At 41.1% G+C, this 21313-nt stretch overlaps 1 protein-coding gene and 1 pseudogene across 3 annotated transcripts in view; both read right to left on the bottom strand.

Annotated features, from left to right (window-relative positions):
- The window catches only part of PDCD1LG2 (programmed cell death 1 ligand 2), a 54728-nt gene that overhangs the window by 13398 nt on the left and 20017 nt on the right, over positions 1–21313 (bottom strand). The window contains exons 4-6 of one of the 3 annotated variants that reach the window (XM_014535689.1): positions 13537–13806; positions 6615–6749; positions 5009–5124 (exon numbers count right to left, since the gene is read on the bottom strand). In XM_014535689.1, the coding sequence (XP_014391175.1) occupies positions 5009–5124; positions 6615–6749; positions 13537–13806 (521 nt within the window). Of the gene's footprint in view, positions 1–5008; positions 5125–6610; positions 6750–13536; positions 13807–21313 lie in introns of all 3 variants that reach the window. The other 2 variants (XM_014535690.1, XM_014535691.1) reach the window with 2 other exon arrangements.
- Positions 19402–20099, bottom strand: LOC102258972 (annotated as a pseudogene).

Here is a 21313-nt window from a genome sequence, read left to right as displayed (position 1 = left end):
TACATAGTTGCTTAGAGTTGCAGCTGAGAGGCCGGCAACTCAGGCGGGGAACGTTGGAGTCCGCTGTCACTGGAGCAAGCAAGCCTCCCTGTTCGCTTCAGTGCATGGCTGCTGGCCGCCATCTTGGCTGACAGTTAATTTGCATAAGGATATGCTGATTAGCCAATGGGAAGGGTAGCGGTCGTACGCTAATTACCATGTTTCTCTTTTATTAGTGTAGATTACTTTAAATGCAAATGGATTGAATGCTCCATTCAAAAGATATATAGTGGCTGAATGGATAACAAAAACAAGACCCTTACATATGCTGTCTATAAGAGACTCACTTCAATCAAAAGACACACAGACTGCCTTAGCTGGTTTGGCTCAGTAGATAGAGCGCCGGCCTGTAGACTAAAGGGTTCCTGGTCCGATTCCAGTCAAGGGCACATGCCCGGGTTGTGGGCTCGATCTCCAGTAGGGGGTGTGCAGGAGGCAGCCAATCAATGATTCTCTCTCCTCATTGATGTTTCTATCTCTCTCTTCCTCTCCATTCCTCTCTGAAATCAATAATAATTAAAAAAAGACACAGACTGAGAGTAAAAGAATGGAAAAAGATATTTCATGAAAATGGAAATTACAAAAAAGCTGGGGTAGCAATAATTATACCAGACAAAATATATTTTTAAACAAAGGCTATAACTAGACAAAAAAGGACAGTAATTCCACTTCTGGGTATTTATCAGAAGAAACCCAAAACACTAAATGAAAAAGACATACGCATCCATATGTTCATTGCAATATTATTTACAATAGCCAAGAGATGGAAGCAACTTACGTGCCCATCAGTAGATAAATGGATAAAGAAGTGGTGCACATATACAATAGAATATGACTCAGCCATATAAAAAAGAATGAAATCTTGCCATCTGCAACAATATGGATAGACTTAGATAGGTTTATGAGTGACATAAATCAAAGAGAGAAAGACAAATGCCATTTGATTTCACTTATATGTGGAATCTAAAAAACAAAACAAAGCAACAAACAGACCAGAAAGACTCATATGTAGAGAACATTTTGATGGTTGCTAGGTGATAGGGGTGTTGGGAGAATGGGTGAAAAAAGTGAAGAGATTAAGAAGTACAAATTGGTAGTTACAGAATAAACATGTAGATGTAATGTACAGCATAGGGAATCTAATCAATAATACTGTAATAACTATGTATGGTGCCAGATGAGTACTAGATTTGTCAGGGCTATCACTTGTAAGTTATATAAATGTCTAATAACTGGTTTGTACACCTCGAACTAATGTGATGTTGTATGTCAACTGTAATTGAAAAATAAAAAAGTATTTTAAAAAGTAAATCCAGCCCTAGCTGGTTTGGCTCAGTGGATAGGGCATTGGCCTGTGGACTGAAGGGTCCTGGGTTTGATTCCAGTCAAGGCACATGCCTGGGTTGCAGGCTCAATCCCCAGTAGGGGGCATGCAGGAGGCAGCTGATCAATGATTCTCTCTCTCCCTCTCCCTTTTTCTCTGAAATCAATAAAAATACATTATATATATACTAGAGGCCCAATACATGAAATTCATGCAAGAGTAGAACTTCCTTCCCTCCCCCTCCCCTCCCCCCGCTTGCTGCCAGCACCAGCTTCCCTCTGCCACTCGGGTCCCAGGCTTCACTCACAGTCCTGGCTTTGTCTGGAAGGATGTCTGGAAGGACATCCAGTCTAATTAGCATATTAGGCTTTTATTATTATAGATAAAAAGAGTAAATCCAAATAAATTCACATATAGAAGTCTAAATGTCTCAGTGGCTTGAGAACTCAGCCTTAATAATGAGTAATGTAAAACCATACCCACTGGCAAGATTGTGAACAAAGAAGGCCCCCATTGCCATTCCTTTGTCTGACCCTGACCCCAGGCACTCAGAGGCCAAGGGATTGCTACTTTGGGATTCAGTCCAGGAAATGTCTGGCTCCAGAATTTTCTCTCCCTCTTCTGCTTTAGTATTTACTGCCACTTCCTTCCCTCTGCCCTACACAGAGCAGAAGGTCTGATCAATTAATTTGCACTAAGGTGTAAATGACTGATACTGGTTCAAAGTAACTCAGGGTGGAAGCCAAAATTTCTCATAATGGGATGCTGCTCCCCACTGTTTCCCTGGTTTCATTTTTCTCAATCCCTGATTTCACATGTTCCTTTCCACTTTTATTTTCTTCCAGGGCTTGATGCCCATCTCCTGCAGTTTCCTGGGTATCTAAATTCAGTCTGCCTCTAATTCTGTTTTTGCTCTGCATACCAGATTTTTAGTAACTCTCTCATGACCATCTTGGGCCTCTAATTCAGCAATGCAGTCTCCTCCAAGAGCATTTGTACTTGAAAGGAGCCCAATGATTAACTCAGAGGGATTGCCCTGGAATGTTGGAGTTTCAGGGGAGGCCTCTCTCTAGTGCCTGAAGTAAGTGCGCCCATTCTCTGTTGTTCTTATACATCATAAACCTGCATATTTGGCCTTTGGTTTAAATCCCTAGAAAGACCTTGGTCAATCCTTTAGGACAGTGCCACCAAAAGTGTGGTCTACAAGCTGGTGCTGGGAGGTGAACTGTTTATTTGTTCACAATGAGATAAGTACAGAAGTACAGGGTAAACATTTAGAAAATTTTATAGTAATTATTTTACTAGGTTATGTTTTTGAACATATTTATTCAAATGTCATTTTATACTTATTAACTCTAGTAAAAATTGAGCTTATTGCTTTATGTTTTTGTTTTTTTCCATTTCATTATTAGTAATTTTCCCATATTATAAAAGTACCAATTCTAACATATTAGAAATTTGAAAAAAACCAAAATGGTTCTTTAGCATAAAGAGTTTGAGAAATAGAAATCTAGAGACCTTTTTTGGAAATCTGGTCTCTATAGCTCACAATTCTTGCTGGATTCTTTTCTTGGCTTTGCCATTGGCCCAGCAGGTCAATGAACAAGTTGCTCAAGTACTTTGGGTTGAGATCTTTTCTTTCCATTGCCCAAAGATAATTATAATGTAAAGTGTATTCAGATTGAGCCAATTTTTATTAAGCACTTTTGCAACAAAGGGCCACAAGTTTTGGAGTCAGACCTGTGTTCAAGCCCAGCTATATAACTTCAGAAATATTTTCTGAGCTTCAGTTTCTTCATTTACAAAGTAGACGCGATTCCTTGCCTCAAGCAGTTTTTGTGAAATTAACTGCAAAGGGTCTAGCACAATGCTGTCCAATAGAACTTTCTGCAAAGATGGAAATTAGTAATATCTGCTCTGTCCCATACAGACCCACGTGGCTACTAAGCACTTGCAATATTTAGGCACTAAAAATGTGACTGAGGAATTGAATTTTTATTTCAATTAAATTTAAAAACCACATGTGACTAGTATATTTTACAAAGAAGTTTAGCCTATGTACCTGCATGTAGTATGTTCAATGTTTAAAGTTTTCTTGAAGAACTGTATTTGCCAGGTAATGTTTTAGACACTGGACATATATTGGTGAATAAGAGAAACATAGCCCCTGTACTTATGAAACTTAAAGACTAACAGATGAAACAGAACTTGACCTTATTTTTTACAATAATGTCAGTATCACCCTGGAGCCCTGATCTGTTGAATGGTCCCTCTTAGTGGGGGATGGTAAATGAACCTTTTATGGACTGGCAACGGCTGCCCTCCCCAAAAACCTCGGTGTGCAGAGCTGGTCTGAGGCATAAGCGGGTAAATGTGTTGAGGAGCCAAGGAGCTTTCTGGATAGAAAGGGACTAAAATTGACCCTCTCCAATAGACTGAGGAGTTCAGAACAGAAATGACTCCAGAGAAGGAAGTCAGGACTGGTGTCCCAGGCTCCACATGAAGGTTTGAGAGCAGAAGAGGCTGGCTGCGCACAGCTGTGGCTGAGGCAGGAAGGCCCTCCTCCCGTATCAGCCCCTGAGGGTCCTGCTTTGGGAGCGAGGCCAGAACATGTGAGGGGAGCCAGGAGAGTTGTCATCTTGCATCGCTCTGGTCTGTGTGGGGATCTGAACCAGCAAGGGTACCTTTGCATAGTGGATGGAGAAACTTGGAGGGAACAGGGATGTTGCATGGCAGTAGTAGAAACCGCAGCAGCTTAAAACCAGGGCTCTCTGATGAACTGACCTAGTTCCCCAGTAGCTTTCTCAGAAGCAGCACTGGCCCTGTGGGCTAAGTAAGCCTCCTGGCAGTTTGTGGGAGTTGGGGAAGTACATACTGTAAGAAGGAGACACTGGACTTTTTGCTAAGATGGGAAGGCTGGTGGCTTGAGGAATTAATTAGAAAATGAAAAGAGATGCAATTGCGGTTTTAGCTCAAGCTATTAAAATAGGTCCTATGTACTTGTGTGCTGAGTATACTGAAGGGAGAAGTAGGTGCTAGGCAAGCACCTGACAAGGGAATTTAATGTAATGGGTGTGGTGAGGGGGTAGATTCAGGGGAGGCTTGATGAAGTGACAGCTTAGTGGAGACTTAATGGATGCCACCAACTCAGATGGACAAGGAAAAAGTAATTTAAGAAGCGCAAATACTATATGAGAAACTCAGATTTGAAAGAGGGGGATGTCTCTGAAGACTAGAAAATCCTTTATGGCTAAAGCATGGGTAACAAAGGTGATAGTGGTGCCGTATAAAACTGAATACATGAGTCACACCTCCCAGTGGGTGTGTGAGCAATGGGAAGTCATGGAAGAGATCTGAACAGAGGAGACATGATAGATTTGAGAAATTAAAAGCCCATGCTAGCTAAAAGTGAAAGTCAATCATATTGGAGACAGCAGGAGTGGATGCAGGGAGTTGAGTGAGGAGGGTTCTGCCCTAGTCCAGGTTGAACCTTGGTAGTGGCAGTGAGATTGGATTAATCAACTGCAAAATGTTCATTCCCAGGTCGCTTCCCATTTTACAGATAGAAAAATAATCTCAAAGGAGTTAGGTGATTCGTGCAAGACCATAGAACCAATAAATGATAGCACCAGCTCCACATCTAACCTTCTGACTTTGGTTTAAAGCTCTATCCACAGAACCAGCGGTTCTCAACCTTTTTTCGTGACACATGAGTTTTTGCGCATGGCCACCACGTTTCCACATTTGTATCCATGTATCTCCTATGTAAGAAAGCAGATTCCAATGCACGAGAGTTAGAGAGGGAGGTTATTATACAGGCAACCATGATTTCACTCTGCTTCATTAAAAACAAACAAACAAACAAAGGAATCACTTGCAAATTTATTCATTCAGCCCTTATTAGTAACCAGCTCTCCACTGCAGTTGGTGCTTGAGCCTTGCACCCAGGAGCTACTGATGTCCTCACTCACTCTAGAGATTGAGATGAGGGATGAAGGGAGGATTTTTCTCCTGCTCTACCTTTGAGTATAACCCCACTTTATTCTCCAAAAGGGAATAAGGACAGAAGGCTCTACTGCTCATTTCTGAGGTGACTAAAGGGTTCTCAGGCCCCAGGCCTGGAAATATGGTATAAAGATAATATTCTAATAAACTGCACTGCATCTGCCATGACTCTGAGGTCACAGATTTGCAGAAGTAATTCTGTTTAGTCAAAGTTTTGTCCAACAAGAACTTGTGATTCCCTCTTTATGGTGGAGCGTCCTTCCCCTCCACTTTTGTCATTTCTCTCTTCTTCCTCCTTCCCTTTTCCTTTCTCCCCCCTCCCTTCTTTTGACAATGGTTCCTTTAAATCTACCTTAGAGGGGTTTGTGGATATTACCCAAGCTAATGCATATAGAGGGCAATGGGCAAAAATAGAGTATGATAATATTTCATGACAGATGAGAATATAGAAGTTAGATTGTAAATGTGGGAAAACAGCCACCTAAACATCGCCCAATCCTCAAATAGTGATCACCCCAAATTCTATTGAGTTACTTCCAGATGCCATTTCTTTTTCTATAGACAAGGCTATGTATCAATCTTGGGAGGAGCTGGTTGGGTGCTGACAAAGGGATAGTTTAGGGAAGCACCAGATGGGACTGCAGATATTCAGGCCAGCGCTCCAAGGCTGCAGGCATGCTGTGTCCCGGCTGGCACAGTAAGAGTGGGGATCTGCTGAAAGACCTCAGGGTACCACCAAACAGGTGCTTCCCCACCCCCAAATTACCTCACACACTTTTCTCCTTTTCTTACCCAACCAGGAGATTCAGATTCCTGGGGGTAAGGGGAGGGCTTAGCCCAGCTCATATCCAGAATGAGGCAAGGAGAGCTGAGAGCTGAAGGAGTTGTCAGAAAGGATCCTGGCATCTTCCCACCAGTGAATGCTGACCACATAGCTGTCCAACATTGCCAAAATAACACCAATCTCATGAGGCCGATGGCACTTCTCGGCTCAAAGAATAAAGCAAATGATTTCAGCCACAGAAACAAAATATTCCTTTTAAAATATTCAGTGTAAGAGTTTTAGCTCACTGAAGACTAGAGCCATTTTCTTCTGGGGGAAAAATCATCAGGACAAACCCAAAGCAATTAATAACCATTGAGTGGATTTTGTATGAAACCGGGAAGCAGGAAGCCAGTGGTGAAAGCAGAGCCCTTCACTGCAGACACCCAGTCCACATGGTTACTGTGAATAAAACTCACCTACCTTTTCTTGAAGAAAGCTTTTGGCAGAGTTGTTTTTTCAGGATTATCATTGTAACTATGAATATTAAAGCAATGACGAAGGAAGGGATGATAATATGAAGCAGCCAAGTTGAAGGGACCTCGGGTTCCATCTCACCTGGGTGAAAGAAAAGCACCACAATTACATGGTAGCTCAGATGTAAATCAACAAGTTGGCCTTCTGAGTGGGTTATAACCAACATGGCCAACTTGCACTGAGTATCTAACTCATGCTAGGTACTTTCTATGAGCCCTGTGTGAACCAGCTCATTCACTCCTCATAACCATCCTAGGAGGCAGGCTCAACTATGACCCCATTTTGCTGGTAAAAAAAAGTGAGGCCTAGGAAGCTTTCCCAGAGTTATACAGTAAGCGTCAGATCGAGATATAATCTAGGCTGTCTTGTTCCAGATTCCATGCTTTGCATCATTCTGACACATGTATCATATTCTATCTTTGTATCTCTGTATCTATGTATCTATCTACCTATCTACCTATTTACCTATCATCATCATCATCTCTCTTTATCTTTCCAGTAGGGTAGTCTCTCAGTCCAAAACTGTCTCCCTGCTCCTCTGTCATGGTGCTCAGAATCTATATTCATTACTTATTAAATTTCAAAGAATTATAGGATCCTGTGGAAGAAATAAAATCTTACAGGTAGTATTCATATACAAAATCTAGTCATTGAAAATTATAATAATTAGCCCCTTTCCTTGTCATAGCTAACGAAGGTCCTGGCACTGTGGAAAAGATGAGTTTAGTAGAGAAGTGGATGAGAAAGTAATTTGGGAGCCTGAGGAAAACCTTATAAAGGGGAGCTATGAATATCTAAAGGTTAGAATGGGGGCCCAGGCTGACCAAAGACAGGGCTGGAGTGGGGTTCACTGCAGGGAAACGGAAGGGGACCCAAGGTAAGCTGTGCCTTTTCCATAAACCTGAAGTTTGCTCCTCTGTCATGGTGCTCATGGAGTCACTTACACGGAATAAACAGAAAAACCTGGAAACACTGCTCAGGGGGAAAGGTTCAGTCCTGCCCACTGCCTCCCCTCCCCCAACACAGTGCCTTCTGAGAACCATAGGCAGTTTTAGCTGAGAAGGGCATAGACATCATTTAATCTGAGCCCCTTATTTGAGAATTGACAAAGTAAGCTCAAAGATGAGAAATAATCTATCTAAGGCAGCAGTTCTCAATCTGTGGGTCACGACCCCTTTGGCGGTCAAACGACCCTTTAACAGGGGTCGCCTAAGACCATCCTGCATATCAGATATTTACATTACGATTCATAACAGCAGCAACATTACAGTTATGAAGTAGCAACGAAAATAATTTTATGGTTGGGTCACAACATGAAGAAATGTATTTAAAGGGCCAGAAGGTTGAGAACCACTGATTCTAAGGTCATCACTGCTAAGCAAGTGGCAAAGCTGAAATTGCAAACCCATATCTCTCTGATCCAAAGCTCTGGCCCAATAGATACTTTTCTCTATCTAAAAGAGTGTGGTGAACACTAAGGAGGAAAAGGAGTAGAAAGACTGGCTCATCCATACATTGGATAACCCAGCCTTCAAAAAAATATTTTTATTGAGGTATAATGGACATACAACATTACATTTGTTTGAGGTGTACAACATAATGATTCAATATTTGTATATACTGTGAAATTATCACCACAGTAAGTCTAGTTACCAAACCTCAATAGATAACCCACATTGATTACAGTCGTCTCCTTCACCCCTAGGAAGTGCTATTTAAGCACTTGCCGCATGTTGTACCATGAGTCAGGGAGTCCTGGGACCCTCACTGTTCCCACAACAGGAAAAGTGCCTACCTCAGGGCCTTTATGCAGACACTTGTCCTGTCCAGTTCCCTTATAGTTCTTTCCACATACAAAAGCTTACTCATCCCCGAAGACTTTCTAAAGTTGAATATCCAATGGAACATCAGTCTGCTTAGATTGTAAGTATTTGAAGTGCAAAGACTTTATCTAAGTCACCTCTGAATCCCCTATAAAGCCAAGCACTGCTACATGAATGGTGTCAGTAAGGATTTGTTGGGTTGAATTGACCATCTACTTAGTCCACCTACCCCAATCTTCCTTGTCAGCAGTTACCTTGTGGCAGACTGCCCCTTGTTCCTTAAATGCATTCTGCTTTTCTTCCCTAGTGTTAGCTAGGTGTTAGCTGGACACATGGTTTCTCAGAGACTACATTTCTAAGCCTCCCCTATAAATAGGTGTGGTCAGACATGTAAGTTAACTTCAAGCCAAGAGAATGGGTCTTCTCAGTTTTGGCTTTAAAACACTAACTATGCCTCTTTTTCCTTTCTGAAGGCTAAAACATGGATATGGCAGTGACCCAGCCTTGACAATTCAACAGGAATAACACCCTGGAGAATGGCAGAAAAAGATGGAAAGAACCTGGACCACAGAATGACTATGGAATATAGCTACTTACCTGCTCTGAACCACCTTCTAATTCTGAATATTACATGAGGGAGAAATATACTTTTGTCTTGTTTGAGTCACTATATTTTCAGGTCTCTTAGTCTATATATATTATTCTAAACTGTTTTCTAATATTTACATGCTACTTAACAATGATGTGATGCCGTATGGGACAGCAATTTGTTTTATCCTTACTCACAGGCCTATCCACTCACAAGGAAGCCATGCCTCTTGCTAAAGATGCCATTCTTTTTCCTGTTTCCATCTTTTCCGAGTGCTAGGGACTTTACTATTATATTTCATTGAACAGTCCCAATAGCCTTGTAAGGTGGCTACCATTATTTATCCTCATTCAACAAAGGAGGACAAGGGACACTTCTAGGGTGGCTCAAGTTCTCAAAGCCATAGGTAGCATAGAGGATTTGAAACTCAAGCCCATCTGACTTCAGAGCCCGCATGCTTGACTACTGCCAGAGTCACTGCCAGGCCTCCTAGAAGGGCTTCTCTGCCAGCCCTATAAGAATCTGGGCTCCAGTCTCACTATATACCTCCTAATGAAAATGCAACAACCGACTGAGCAGATTAAACTTTGTTTTGAAAGGAAAATCGTCTTACTGCTCCTTAATTTCTGATGGAAAGTTAGGATGCTCGGTCACCCATTCTAGAGTCATGGGAGCACCACCCACCCCCAGAATTTCATTGCTGTCTTTGATTCATCGACTTCTGGAAAAACCTGTGGTGGGTCACAGAAATCAGCACTAAGCAGCTGAACTTATGAGAATGAGTAGAAAGGGGATAGTCATAAGACAACTTAAAATGCCTTTGAGAAATAGAAGCTAGGAACCCGTGGGAGGATGTGTGACTGTGGTTAGGTATTTGTACCACAAGCCAGGGTATCATTTGACTGCTCTGATCTGACTGTCCACACAGTCTGGAGGCTGGGATGATGGGTCTGAGATCATCTAAGACTAAGCCTTTAACCCATTAGTCTGACCTTGATTGAGCACTTACTATGAACAGAGTACTCTGTTTTTGCTTTATCTGGGTATAAAGAAGACTCATGTGAATAGTTAAAATACATGGAAAATAAAATAGTAATGGAAGAGAAAAGATAAGTACAGTCACAGGCAAACAAAGAAGTGGCACAATTGGTCTCAGGAGGCAAGATGAGGGGAGACTGCTTGTATCCTGGAGTTACCTGAGCTGCCCTAGAGAGAGAGTGGGCTTGGAGCTGGTGAATAATGATTTTTATGTGGAATAAAATGCCTGAGCAAAGAGGTCCTGGTGGTGGGAGAGGGTCAAGCAAGTTCAGAGAGTACATGGTGAGGAAGGGGAGCTGACTGGAGCAGAGGATCATGCCAGGGGATAGCAGGATGACTTTAAAGCTGGGGAGGATGAGTAAAGCTAGGTTGAGAATTTCTAATTGCAAAGATTTCTCCATCTCCCTGTTGGTTGCATTCATGAGTGATATCCCAGGCTTTGATGCAGGCCCCACAGGTCTCTCCCACAACTGTTGACTATTCAGTCAGGTGTGTTGGCTCCCCAGAGAGAGAGGGGCCGCCTTACTTTATTCTTAACTTCTCACAGCCTCAAGGCTTCCGGAGAAATGATCAGTCTGCCCTTATACTTCTCTAACCCGAAGAAAAAAAACTGATGCAAAAGGCAGATTCTAGTTGTTTACAAATTCATCTTAGCCAGGCCTGTATTTCTCTGTGGAGATCCTTATATAAGTGTTCTAGAAAACCACATTCCACCCAACACTTAACCAAACAGAAAATCCCACATTTCAAAGGATAGTCGAGTAAACATAAAGGACAGTCAAGGAAAAATAAAGTCCCCTGGGATTGTTAGTATTTAAGCCTCTAAAGCGGTAGTATGAATTAGTTATAGCTCGATTTTCATAAGGTGACAAGTCTGGTGGTCTTAACTGTGATAAAAACAGAAATAAAGATTATTGAAAAGCCAGCTTGCCTAGTTAACTATTTTCATTCAAAGTTGACCCTAAAAATGATGTTTCTAATGTCTTTATTTCTATCAATATCCTTAGCATGACTCCTCTCTTTACCTCACTTCACTGCTAACATTAGTGTTGGAATTGCATAGAGACGTGTAGGTAGGTAGGGAATTGGGGGGCAGTTGGGAGCTTGGAAATTGGACCAGCAGGGAAGAAAAGAATTATTATATTGGTGGAGTAATTTATCTTAATTACCATGAAGAACTTGAAAGCAATTACATAATGGAGGCAAGGAAAACTATGTCTAGAACTCAGGGATCCACCGATTCTGATTCTGGTAACTTCCATGCCCATTAATAACAAAGAAAAGGCAATTGTAGCAACCTGAGTCAGCTAAGGGTAAGGCAACTAAGGGTTCGAAGTCTGAGTCCCCCAGGCAAACAAACTATTGCATGTGAAGTGCTGAGTGAGGGAAATCTAGAATGTATGGTGGATGAGATAGATGATAAATATCAATTGGGATCAATTGCAGGAACAGGAACAGTAGTTTGTTCCACCAATTTTTCCATATCATATCTTTTACAGGTTCCCTGCCTGAAGGCTCAGAGACAGTGGACTCAATGCAGGGCATGAGTAGGCTTGAACAGTACGAAGATTAGACTTGTAGCCCTGCCTCACTTCCTCTCAACTTGATGCCTGAGTTCAGCCACAGATTGGGTAGAATCCTGGTTGGGCTTTGATTCACTTCATGGTCAGTGATTCTGTCAAGTGGATATTTGCCTTCTGTCCTGGGATGACTCTGATGCTACAGATGCTGGGGGAGCTCACTCAGACCATACACATGCACAGCTCACAGTGGAAGGGAGTTCATACTCCTGATGACAACTGTCAACCACTGGAGGAGAAAGCAGATGCATTAGTCCTTCCACCTGAAGTCCTATAAGTAAACACCTTAGGAGGCCATCTGTATGCTGCTCAGGGAGTCCTTGCATATTTGAGCTCCTCTTGCCCACATCAACTTCGATAATGCATCCTTATTTTGCTTTTCCTTCTTTCCTCCTAAACCTCTCATTTCTACTCCCTGGGATCAACACCTAAATAATTGCATGCCCAATAGCCCTTATCATAGGCTCAGTTTTGTAAGACAAAGGACAAGAAGTGACATATAATGACAACACAGTTAATTTTCTATAGTCAAATTAACCAGTACTAGGGAATGTCCTTTATTCTGAGATGATATTCTTCATTTGTATGCTAGTAGAATAATGGCTCCCCTCAAAGATGTCCATGTTCTAATCCCTGAAACCTGTGAATATGTTATCCTACATTGCAAGTGGTTTTATAGATGTGATTATATTAAGGAACTTGAAATGGGTCAAGTATCCTGAATTATTGAGTCCCAGTAGTCACAAGGGTCCCTAAAAGGTAGAAAAGTGAGGCAAGAGAGTTAAAGAAAAAGATGTGATGACAGAAGCAGAGGTCTGAGTAATGCAGCTGCTGGCTTTGAAAGTGGAGGAAGGGTCCATGAGCCAAGGAATGCAGATGGCCATTAAAAGCTGGTAAAAAAAAAAAAACCCACAAGAAAATGCATTCTTCCTTGATTTGATTTGAGCTTAGTGAAGCCCTTTTCAGACTTCTGACTCCCAGAAGTGTAAAATAATAAATTTGTATTGTCCTAAGCCCACAAAGTTTGTGGTAATTTGCTATAGGACCACCAGGAGACTTGCACACTTGGTGATAAATGACTTGTCTCTTATGAAATGATTGTGACACTAGATGTTAGTTGCTCTTATGTGGCAAATAAATGTCCTTACTTGGCACATAAAAAAATGGTCAGACTTTGGCAAGCATTTGACATTTTGCTAGTGTATGAAGTTCTAAAAGAATGGGATTCAGCATAGCCAGTGAGAGCTCTGCAAGATTTTTTGTGAGAGGCCAGTTTTCCTGCAAAACCCCCAAACCATTTATCTGGCAGCAAAGCCAGGAAAGTGATATTCATCCTGCTGAGTGATTAGCTTTTGTGCTGGATATTTTCTGTTTCCTCTTCGGACCCATTATCTACACTTCAACACTCTGTTCTGAGCTCTGAGAGGTTGATCTTTATGGACCGGATCAGTGGACTCCCTTGTTCTCTGACTGCCAGTTGGATCTAGCATAATGGGAGGCACCAGAAGGAGGTCAGAGGGTGGGAGGAGCATGAGGGTGGGATATTTATTCACCACTTGCACCCTTTGGCAGTTGCTGCGAGTGGCAGCGTCCTCTTACCGGAGGGCACAGCTCTGCCACATGGCGCTTTCCCTACAGCTCCCTTCGCCAGGTTTCAGTCACCTCTCCAATGTGGTCACGGCTCCCCTACTGTTGAAGTCCCAGGGTCCTTCACTATCCTCAGTAGTTTCTTTAAATCCTGATCATAACTTCATAAGTAGTCCCTTTATTACACTCTCCTCAAATTACTCCTTCCAAGTGAAACGTGACTGATAGTTAGGAAGGGAAGCTGCTCTTACCTTGAGGGTCAATGATGGCAGAAGTAAGTTCCTTCACATCAGCGTTCCAGAACTCACAGGTGAAGTTTCTGCCAGGGAGCAGCTTTAGGCGCAGGATACTCGTGACCCGGTAGAGGCCGTCAGCGGTCTCCATGTGGCTAGTGTTGGCAGAAAAACTGATATTCGGCCAGGAGACTTCTGCCAGGGGGTACCCTTCAGCCTGGCAGGTGAGCTCTACCTCATCTGTCCCTGGAACTTGAAGGATGCGAGTGTTTATTTTCTTGTAGGAAGCTGGGCGACAGAAGAAGAAAAAAAATAAGTCTTTCTTTTCTGATTCCCGTGGAGCTCTGTACCCAATACCATATGAAATAAAAAAGGTAATCATTATCAATATTAAGTAATAATGCCTTTATTTTTTAAAAATATTTTCTTTGTCCCAGATATGCTATTTTATACACATTGAGTTATTTAAGTATTACAAGACAACAAAAAATGGTGTTGTTGATATTCCCAATTTTTGTTGGAGGTAACTGAAGCTAGAGAGGTTGAATGCTTTGTGTGATGAGTGACCTTAGAGTCTGATCTGCAAACCTGGAGTCTTAGGTTAAGCTGAAGGAACAAGAAACACAAGGACTCTAGTCTAAGTCATGTTCTCCTGTGTAAATTACCAGAGAAGCCCCAGAATAGGGGGAGGGGAAAATCATGTTCTTATCCACTTATTAGTTTAAAAATGGAGGTCATTTCCCATTTGGTATTAATTCTTGTGTATATTGCTCACTTAGTTTAGAACATGGAGAGGAGCAGGGGAGAGTGGCTCTAATTCCTGACTCCTTCCCCTTAATATACATTATGTCATTTAAACTACACAAGGACCTTGTGAGGTAGGTAAAATTCATATTCTTATTTTGTAAATAAGGAAACAGCTGGAATCAGGGATGGATGGGGGAGGACTTGAACTCATGCCCTTCACAGCTACTGTATTCTCAATTTTGTATTGGAATCATCATCAGAGGATGATTCTCTATGCAACTGAAAATGTCTAGGGATGGAGCAATATAGAGGAAGGGTGTTTTCCAGGGGGACTTGGGAGTACCCAGAACTAGTATACAAGGAGAATCAGGTTCTGAACCAGCCTACTGAAGGACTTGAACCAGTTAGACTAACCAGTCTTGGAGCCAAATACTAATAATCAGTCATGCATTCTGAATACTCATTTTGTTACTTATCTACACTTTTCCCTCCTTGGTACAATTCCTCTTATAGTCATGTTGTAGGTTATTTCTGAAGCTCTGGGGCATTTGGGGGGATGGAGGAGCATAAGTGAATTTATAGGAGTAGTGTGTTGTGGGTGAAGGTCTGGCCTGCTCCCACAGGGTAGCTTGGGATAAGAAGCTGATCTTCATGGCCAAGTTGATAGGTGATTTCAGAGCTAGGAGGGTGAGGAATCAGGAGCTGGGCTAAGGCTTGTACCTGGATATCTATCTATCTATCTATCTATCTATCTATCTATCTATCTATCATCTATCTATCTATCTATCTATCTATCATCTATCTCTCTATCTCTCTATATATGTGGAGATGGGAGAGAGATGCTCAACTAAAAGAATCAGCAAAGTTTGGGGAAGGGACAGGAGAACACGTCTACATTTATAAAACTTCAAGATGTTGCCACAGCCTCTTGTATTTGGGAAGTGGCTGAAATGGCATCACTATCAGCAACACACAATGAGGAAGCTGGATTGAGGATATTATTCTTAGGAAAAGATGAGTAACTTTTAGAATTTCAGAGGTGGGAGTGGTCTTAAAATACAATTAGTCCAACTTCCTGCTCTAGAAATATCTTTAGTAATTTTGGAAGATAAATACCTTGATGCATGCACTTGGGAATATATTCTACAGTTGTTGGGTATAAGTTTCATGTATGTTAGTTAGGTCAAGATGGCTATGTTGTTCAACTCTTCTATTTTTTTTTTGTTGTTGTTGTTCCATCAGTTATGATAGAGATGACTCAAAGTCTCCAAATATAATTGTGGATTTGTTTATGTCTCCTTTTACACCTGCCAATTTTTGTTTTATATATTTTGAAGCTATGTGTTTGATGTACACACATGTCTTCCTGTTGAGTTGGCTTTTTTATCATTATGAAATGTCCCTTTTTATTTTTAATAATATTTATTTTCTAATATTAGTAACTTGCAAGATACCTAACTTTTCATTAAGTAAATCTATGAATGGAAGCTCTTACTTATAGAAGTAGTTATTGCCATCTTTAGACAATAAAAAGTTAAACTTTCATTGAAAAAAGCATCCTTATGCCAAGTCAAATTTTGCCTCATGGTGACTTCAACCATTGGTTCTTGTCTGGTGTAGTAGAACACATGGTAATCACAGTAGTTGGAACATAGGCTTCAGAATCTGAAAGGTTTGACTGGGCTTGAGCCAAGGGCTAGTTACATGACCTGTTGAGCCTTCAGGTTTTTCATTTATAAAACTGGTACAATAATACTTATCCTTAATAGGAGTTAGAATGATTAAATGAGTTATGTGACTAAAACATAATAAATACTCAATTAGTGTTAGTAATTATTAGCTCTTCCATACGAGAAGACAACTTTTCCAGTATTTGAAAATAACTAATGAAAATCCATTTAGTCATTTCATTTGTAGATAAACAGATTTCTTTCTATCAACCATTTCTCACAGGACATAGTTATCAAACCCAGTGCTAGATACCAGTTTTTGGATTCACTTTCTTTTTTCCAATGTAACGTGAGCTATATTCCAGATATTATGTAAGCAGTACAAAGTCTAGTGTGACTAATTACCTCCTATGCGCTGAGCACACTTTAGGCCCAACAGGCTAGGGTCATAAGATCAATTTTGTTAAATAAATGAACTACTGCCTAGCCTGGTTGGCTGTAACAGACCCCTTGGCACTTGGAGAGTCTCTCCAGGTTGACCCAAGACCATCAATCACCCTTTGCTGGCCCTGACTCAACAACTACTAGTTGTTCTGTCTGTTATAGATACAGGTAACTACTACTATTCAACCCACATTTTACTACTTTATGCACAAGGTGTGTGTTGTGTGGGTCCTGGGCCTGTTTGTCCTCAGATCCATCCCTCAATTTTTCTCCTCTGCTTTTTACTGCAGGAAGACTGATTCCTGCAGGCTGTGTATTCCGGATTCTTGACAGCCAATAGGAACATGATGGGAAGCTTGAAGGGTGAGAGAGGGGAAAATGTTAAGGTATTCCTCCCCCATGCTCTGTGTTATACTTGTCTCTCCAGCAACAGCTACATTTCTTCCCTGGCTCCCGCTACCATTGGACAGGCTCACTGGATTCTAGTGTCTATCATGTGACTCTGGGCCCTATGCCTTCCTGTTTTCCCTCCAGCCCACTGGTGGTAGCAGCTTCCTAGGTAGGCTTCTCAGTCTATTCCATCAAAAGATTTCCTGATTTAAATCTCCACTGGTTTAAGTGGTTTCTGTTTTCTTTGACTATATGATTTATAAATTACTGGCAACTCTAGCATTGCTGAAATAAAGATAAGCTGTACATAGTATTGTTTGTTTTATCATCATAATGACTGTAACTAAGGTTAAAATAAAAAAGTAGGTTTCCATGTCCTAGCCTCAAACAATTCCAACAGATTTCTAATAATCACTGACAAAAATTTTTTAGGATTGCTCTCATTTGTCTGGAGAGGAACCTCAGGTTTAACAGTTTATAATTCCCAGGAGCTTTTCTCCCCTTCAAAATTCATTGTTCCTTAACTCCTTATTCCCTTCTGTTTCCCCAATGGAGAAAAGACACCAAGATCAGAGCCCCCATCAGTAAGTTCTTTTAGCAAGTGCTTTCTCTGGGCCTAGAGGCTGAAAGCATAGCCATCTTTTCACTACCACATCGCTCCTCTTGGGCTGTTTCCTCCCTATGCCCTTTGTCTTCCCTTCTTAGGGTGAAGACCATTTCTCTAGTAATTAAGAATGGAAGCCATGCCTCCTCCATCCTCCACTTGCTGAAGTTGCACTGTCTCTCTGGGGCCTTTTTGTTGATTTGAGGTACTTCTGCAAGTCTCAGCTCATCCCAGGTGTTGGCTGTCTCCCATCCTCATCGTCATGCTTTGTCCAGGCCTTCAGGTTGGTGTGGTCCTTCTCTTCTTAGTACTTGCTCTGTGTCTGTTGGGGATTCTTTGCATAGGCCGGTTCTCAACCTGTGAGCTCAATTCCTGGGCTGTCCCAGCCTCTCAGGGCCACTTCCATGCTCCCTGCTCTCCCTTGGACAGATTTTTCACTGTTTTTGCAGTTGCAACCTGGCTTTTCAGAAGCTGCAGCCTCCTGTTACTGTTTCTTCTGGACTCTTCAGCCATCTTACCTTCTATTTCCCCCCCTTTGCTTTTGAAATCTGTTAATCAGTTCTTTTTTCATATATTTAATATGAACTGTTGCCCAGACATTAAAGAAGGTGCAAAAAAATATTTTCAATGTTTATACCATAGGTCAGACATTTTAAGGAAAAAGCTCATCCTTCCTTTAGTCCTATTTCATGTAAGCAAACCCTAACTAGGGCTCCAGTTCTCCTCTGCTTCCTTCAGAGATCCCTGATCAGGATAAAATACTCTTAGGTGATGATGGTCAACTTTTTTTTTTCCCTTGCATTTCTCCGAAAAGAATTGTGATGCAGCGTGCACCCTCTCACATATTAAGTTGATTCTTAAAGTTTTTAGTGTTTCTAGGTTGGAAAAATATATGACATTTAGCAGTTTGGAAACATTTATATTTTTAATAAAACAATTATCTCTCTCTTACATATGTACCTAATGTCATCTAGATATGGAAGAAAGTTTTTTATAGACACTGCCATCTGTTGAAAAGTGCATACAAAATTTTTTCTCTAATGGTCAGAGCTTTACTTTGTTTCTTTTTATTCTTTGAACCTTCATTTCCATTCCACTTTTCTATAGGATTTTATCCTAATGCATCGTATTTAAAGGTCTTTTATTGATTATTCCATGTTTCTTTGCAACCGAACGTGACGTGTGGCTATTAAAATTAAATATTTTTTCTTGTGACCGTAAGGCTTCAAGTATTCAAAGCTTTCTTCTGCATTGAAATCTAATTTCCATTATTATTAGCACATGTGAAACCAAAACATAAAAATATGAATATTGATAGTTATTAAACATAAATTTTTATTGGAAATGTATCTCTTATGGGATGAATGGGGCTTTTTTCCTGATTTGTTCATGAATCAGAGGATCCATTTGATTTATGGTTGAAATGAGACAAGATTCAACATCAATTCTATTTCTATCTGTCATTTTTTTTATAGCTATAAGGACTAAGGAATCTTGCCCATAAAAATAAGTTGGTGGGGATGGAAGTAAGGCTTTCATTCTTTGAAAGCCTTATGTTTATATGGCAACAATTACTTCATCTTTTATTATCAGGTGCTCATCTATTAGGGCCTCCTTCAATTTTGTTGAAAACAGAGAACTCGATATCTCCTTATCTGCAATAGATTTGTTAGTCACTATAGTTTGGTAAGTTATTAATATTTCTAATTACTCTCTTGTTTAGGGTTATGGAGGTTTTTGTTGTTGCTGTTGTTGTTGTTTTTTATAGAGAACCCACAATTCAGTTTTATTCAGAGCAAAGAAAAAAGATACTTTTGATCGGGGGTCCTCAAACTTTTTAAACAGGGGGCCAGTTCACTGTCCCTCAGACCATTGAGGGCCGGACTGTAGTTTAAAAAAAACTATGAACAAATTCCTATGTACACTGCACATATCTTATTTTGAAGTAAAAAAACAAAACGGGAACAAATACAATATTTGTATTTGCATGTGGCCCACGGGCCGTAGTTTGAGGACCCCTGCTTTTGATCATACTGGAAAAAACTCAGCCATAGGTTTGGAATCTGTACCCAAACTACACATGCAATGAGGACAAAATTCTGCTAATACAATTGATTTGCTGCTGCATTTGTCTTCTGTTTGCCTAATATTAACAATTATAAATAGAGCAGGGCAACTAGTATTTGGAACAATCCTTACAGTGTCAGGCACAACTTTTCACTCTCTTCACACCACTGGTTCTCTTTGCGTACCTGGGCTTCCTCTTCTTCAGTAAAGTCATTTTTGAGATTGAAGGTCTTGCGAAGCTCTTCAGGGGTTTTCCCCTTGATCATTTTGGCAACAGTCTTGTATGTAACATCAAGCAAACCTTTGATGTCTAAATAGTTTGCAGCCAGAATAAGTTTAAATAGTGTTCCTTGGTCAACTTTGAGCAATTCTTGGTCCCAAACAGGGATATCATCTGTTCGCTTTTCTTTGTTCTCATCGTCCTCAGGAGGAGGAGGGTCATCCTTGTGGTGGGTGCACTAATGAAAGACCTTTTTTAATATTGCTGCATTAACATTTGGTAGAGGAACTGGGTCATCATCGCCTTCAGCATCCATTCCCAAATCTTCTAACATGGTCTTGATAGTCACAGATTGTTTGGCAATTTCAACATCAGCTTCAAATATCTCTCCATCAGAACTCTGCAATTTAATTGCAGGCATGGTGCTCGGGCTCAAGGAGAGAGCGGGTTGGAGGCTGATGAGAGCGGGACGGTATCAGCAGAATCAAAAGAAAAAAGTGGAGAACAAGGCCACTTACCGGGTTATGGAGGTTTTTACACTGTGGGGCAATGCACTGTATTCATGATGGGTGACAGGTGGGCTTTTCTGAAGTGGAAGAAAGCAATACTAAAAGAGGAAGTGTTCTAGGGGAACCCCAAGAGCCTTGCCTGGAAGGCACATTCTCAGGCACACTCAGTTTGGGGAAAGAGTACTTGGGGAAGATGAAAATTGAGAAACTCATTTCCTAAAACTGCCTGTGCCTATGCACTCCTTAGATAAAGTCTTTGTGATCCCCATATGCCCTAGTTTGGAGACTTTTAACAAGTTAAGAAATTAATTAGTTGTTTAAGTAATTAATTAATATTTAAGAAATAAATCTGCTCCACACCTGAGCCATCCCTGGTCTACATGAGGAAGCAAGCAGAGTGCCTTCCCAAGAATAAAAAGTAGCCCTCAGCCACAGAGAAAAAGTGGGATGTTTGGCCCTCAATTGCCCCCAAATCCTAGATGCTTTACAGCATTCAAATAGAGATCAACAAACGTGGGGGCCATTAGGGATCATGAAATGTACAGTCTTCTCTCTTCCTGTTAATTGAACTCAGACTAACTTCAGTGTTCTAGAAGTTCCTCCCAGTTTAAGTCTGGATGTAGAAAATGCAATAAAGATAGAAGGCAGGCCCTAGCTGGTTTGGTTTGGTGGATAGAGCATTGGCCTGCGAGTGAAGGGTCCCAGGTTCAATTCTGATCAAGGGCACATGCTTGGGTTGTGGGCTTGGTCCCCAGTGGGGGGCGTGCAGGAGGCAGGTGGTCAATGGTTCTCTCTCATCATTGATACTTCTCTCTCTCTCTCCCTTCCTCTGTGAAGATCTCTCCAGATTTAGGTTCTTGAGTCCTGCTGTGGTGGAAAGAGCCCTGAACACAGAGGAATGGGGACAGCTATTTTTTTTTAAACTTTCATTTTATTTTATTTTTAAAATTAATTTTAGAAAGAGAGAAAGAGGCAAAGTAAAAGAGAGAGAGAGAGAGAGAGAGAGAGAGAGAGAAACATCAATCTGTTCTTCTACCCACTCATGCATTCACTGGTTGTTTTCTGCATGTGCCCCTACTCGGGGACCAACCTGCAACCTTGGTGCATCTATGATGCATCTGGTCAATGCTCCAGCCAATGGCGT

The sequence above is a fragment of the Myotis brandtii genome, unplaced genomic scaffold (genome assembly GCF_000412655.1).
Source record: "Myotis brandtii unplaced genomic scaffold, ASM41265v1 scaffold149, whole genome shotgun sequence".
Classification (NCBI taxonomy): Eukaryota; Metazoa; Chordata; class Mammalia; order Chiroptera; family Vespertilionidae; genus Myotis; species Myotis brandtii.
This window is presented reverse-complemented; position numbering and strand designations above follow the sequence as displayed.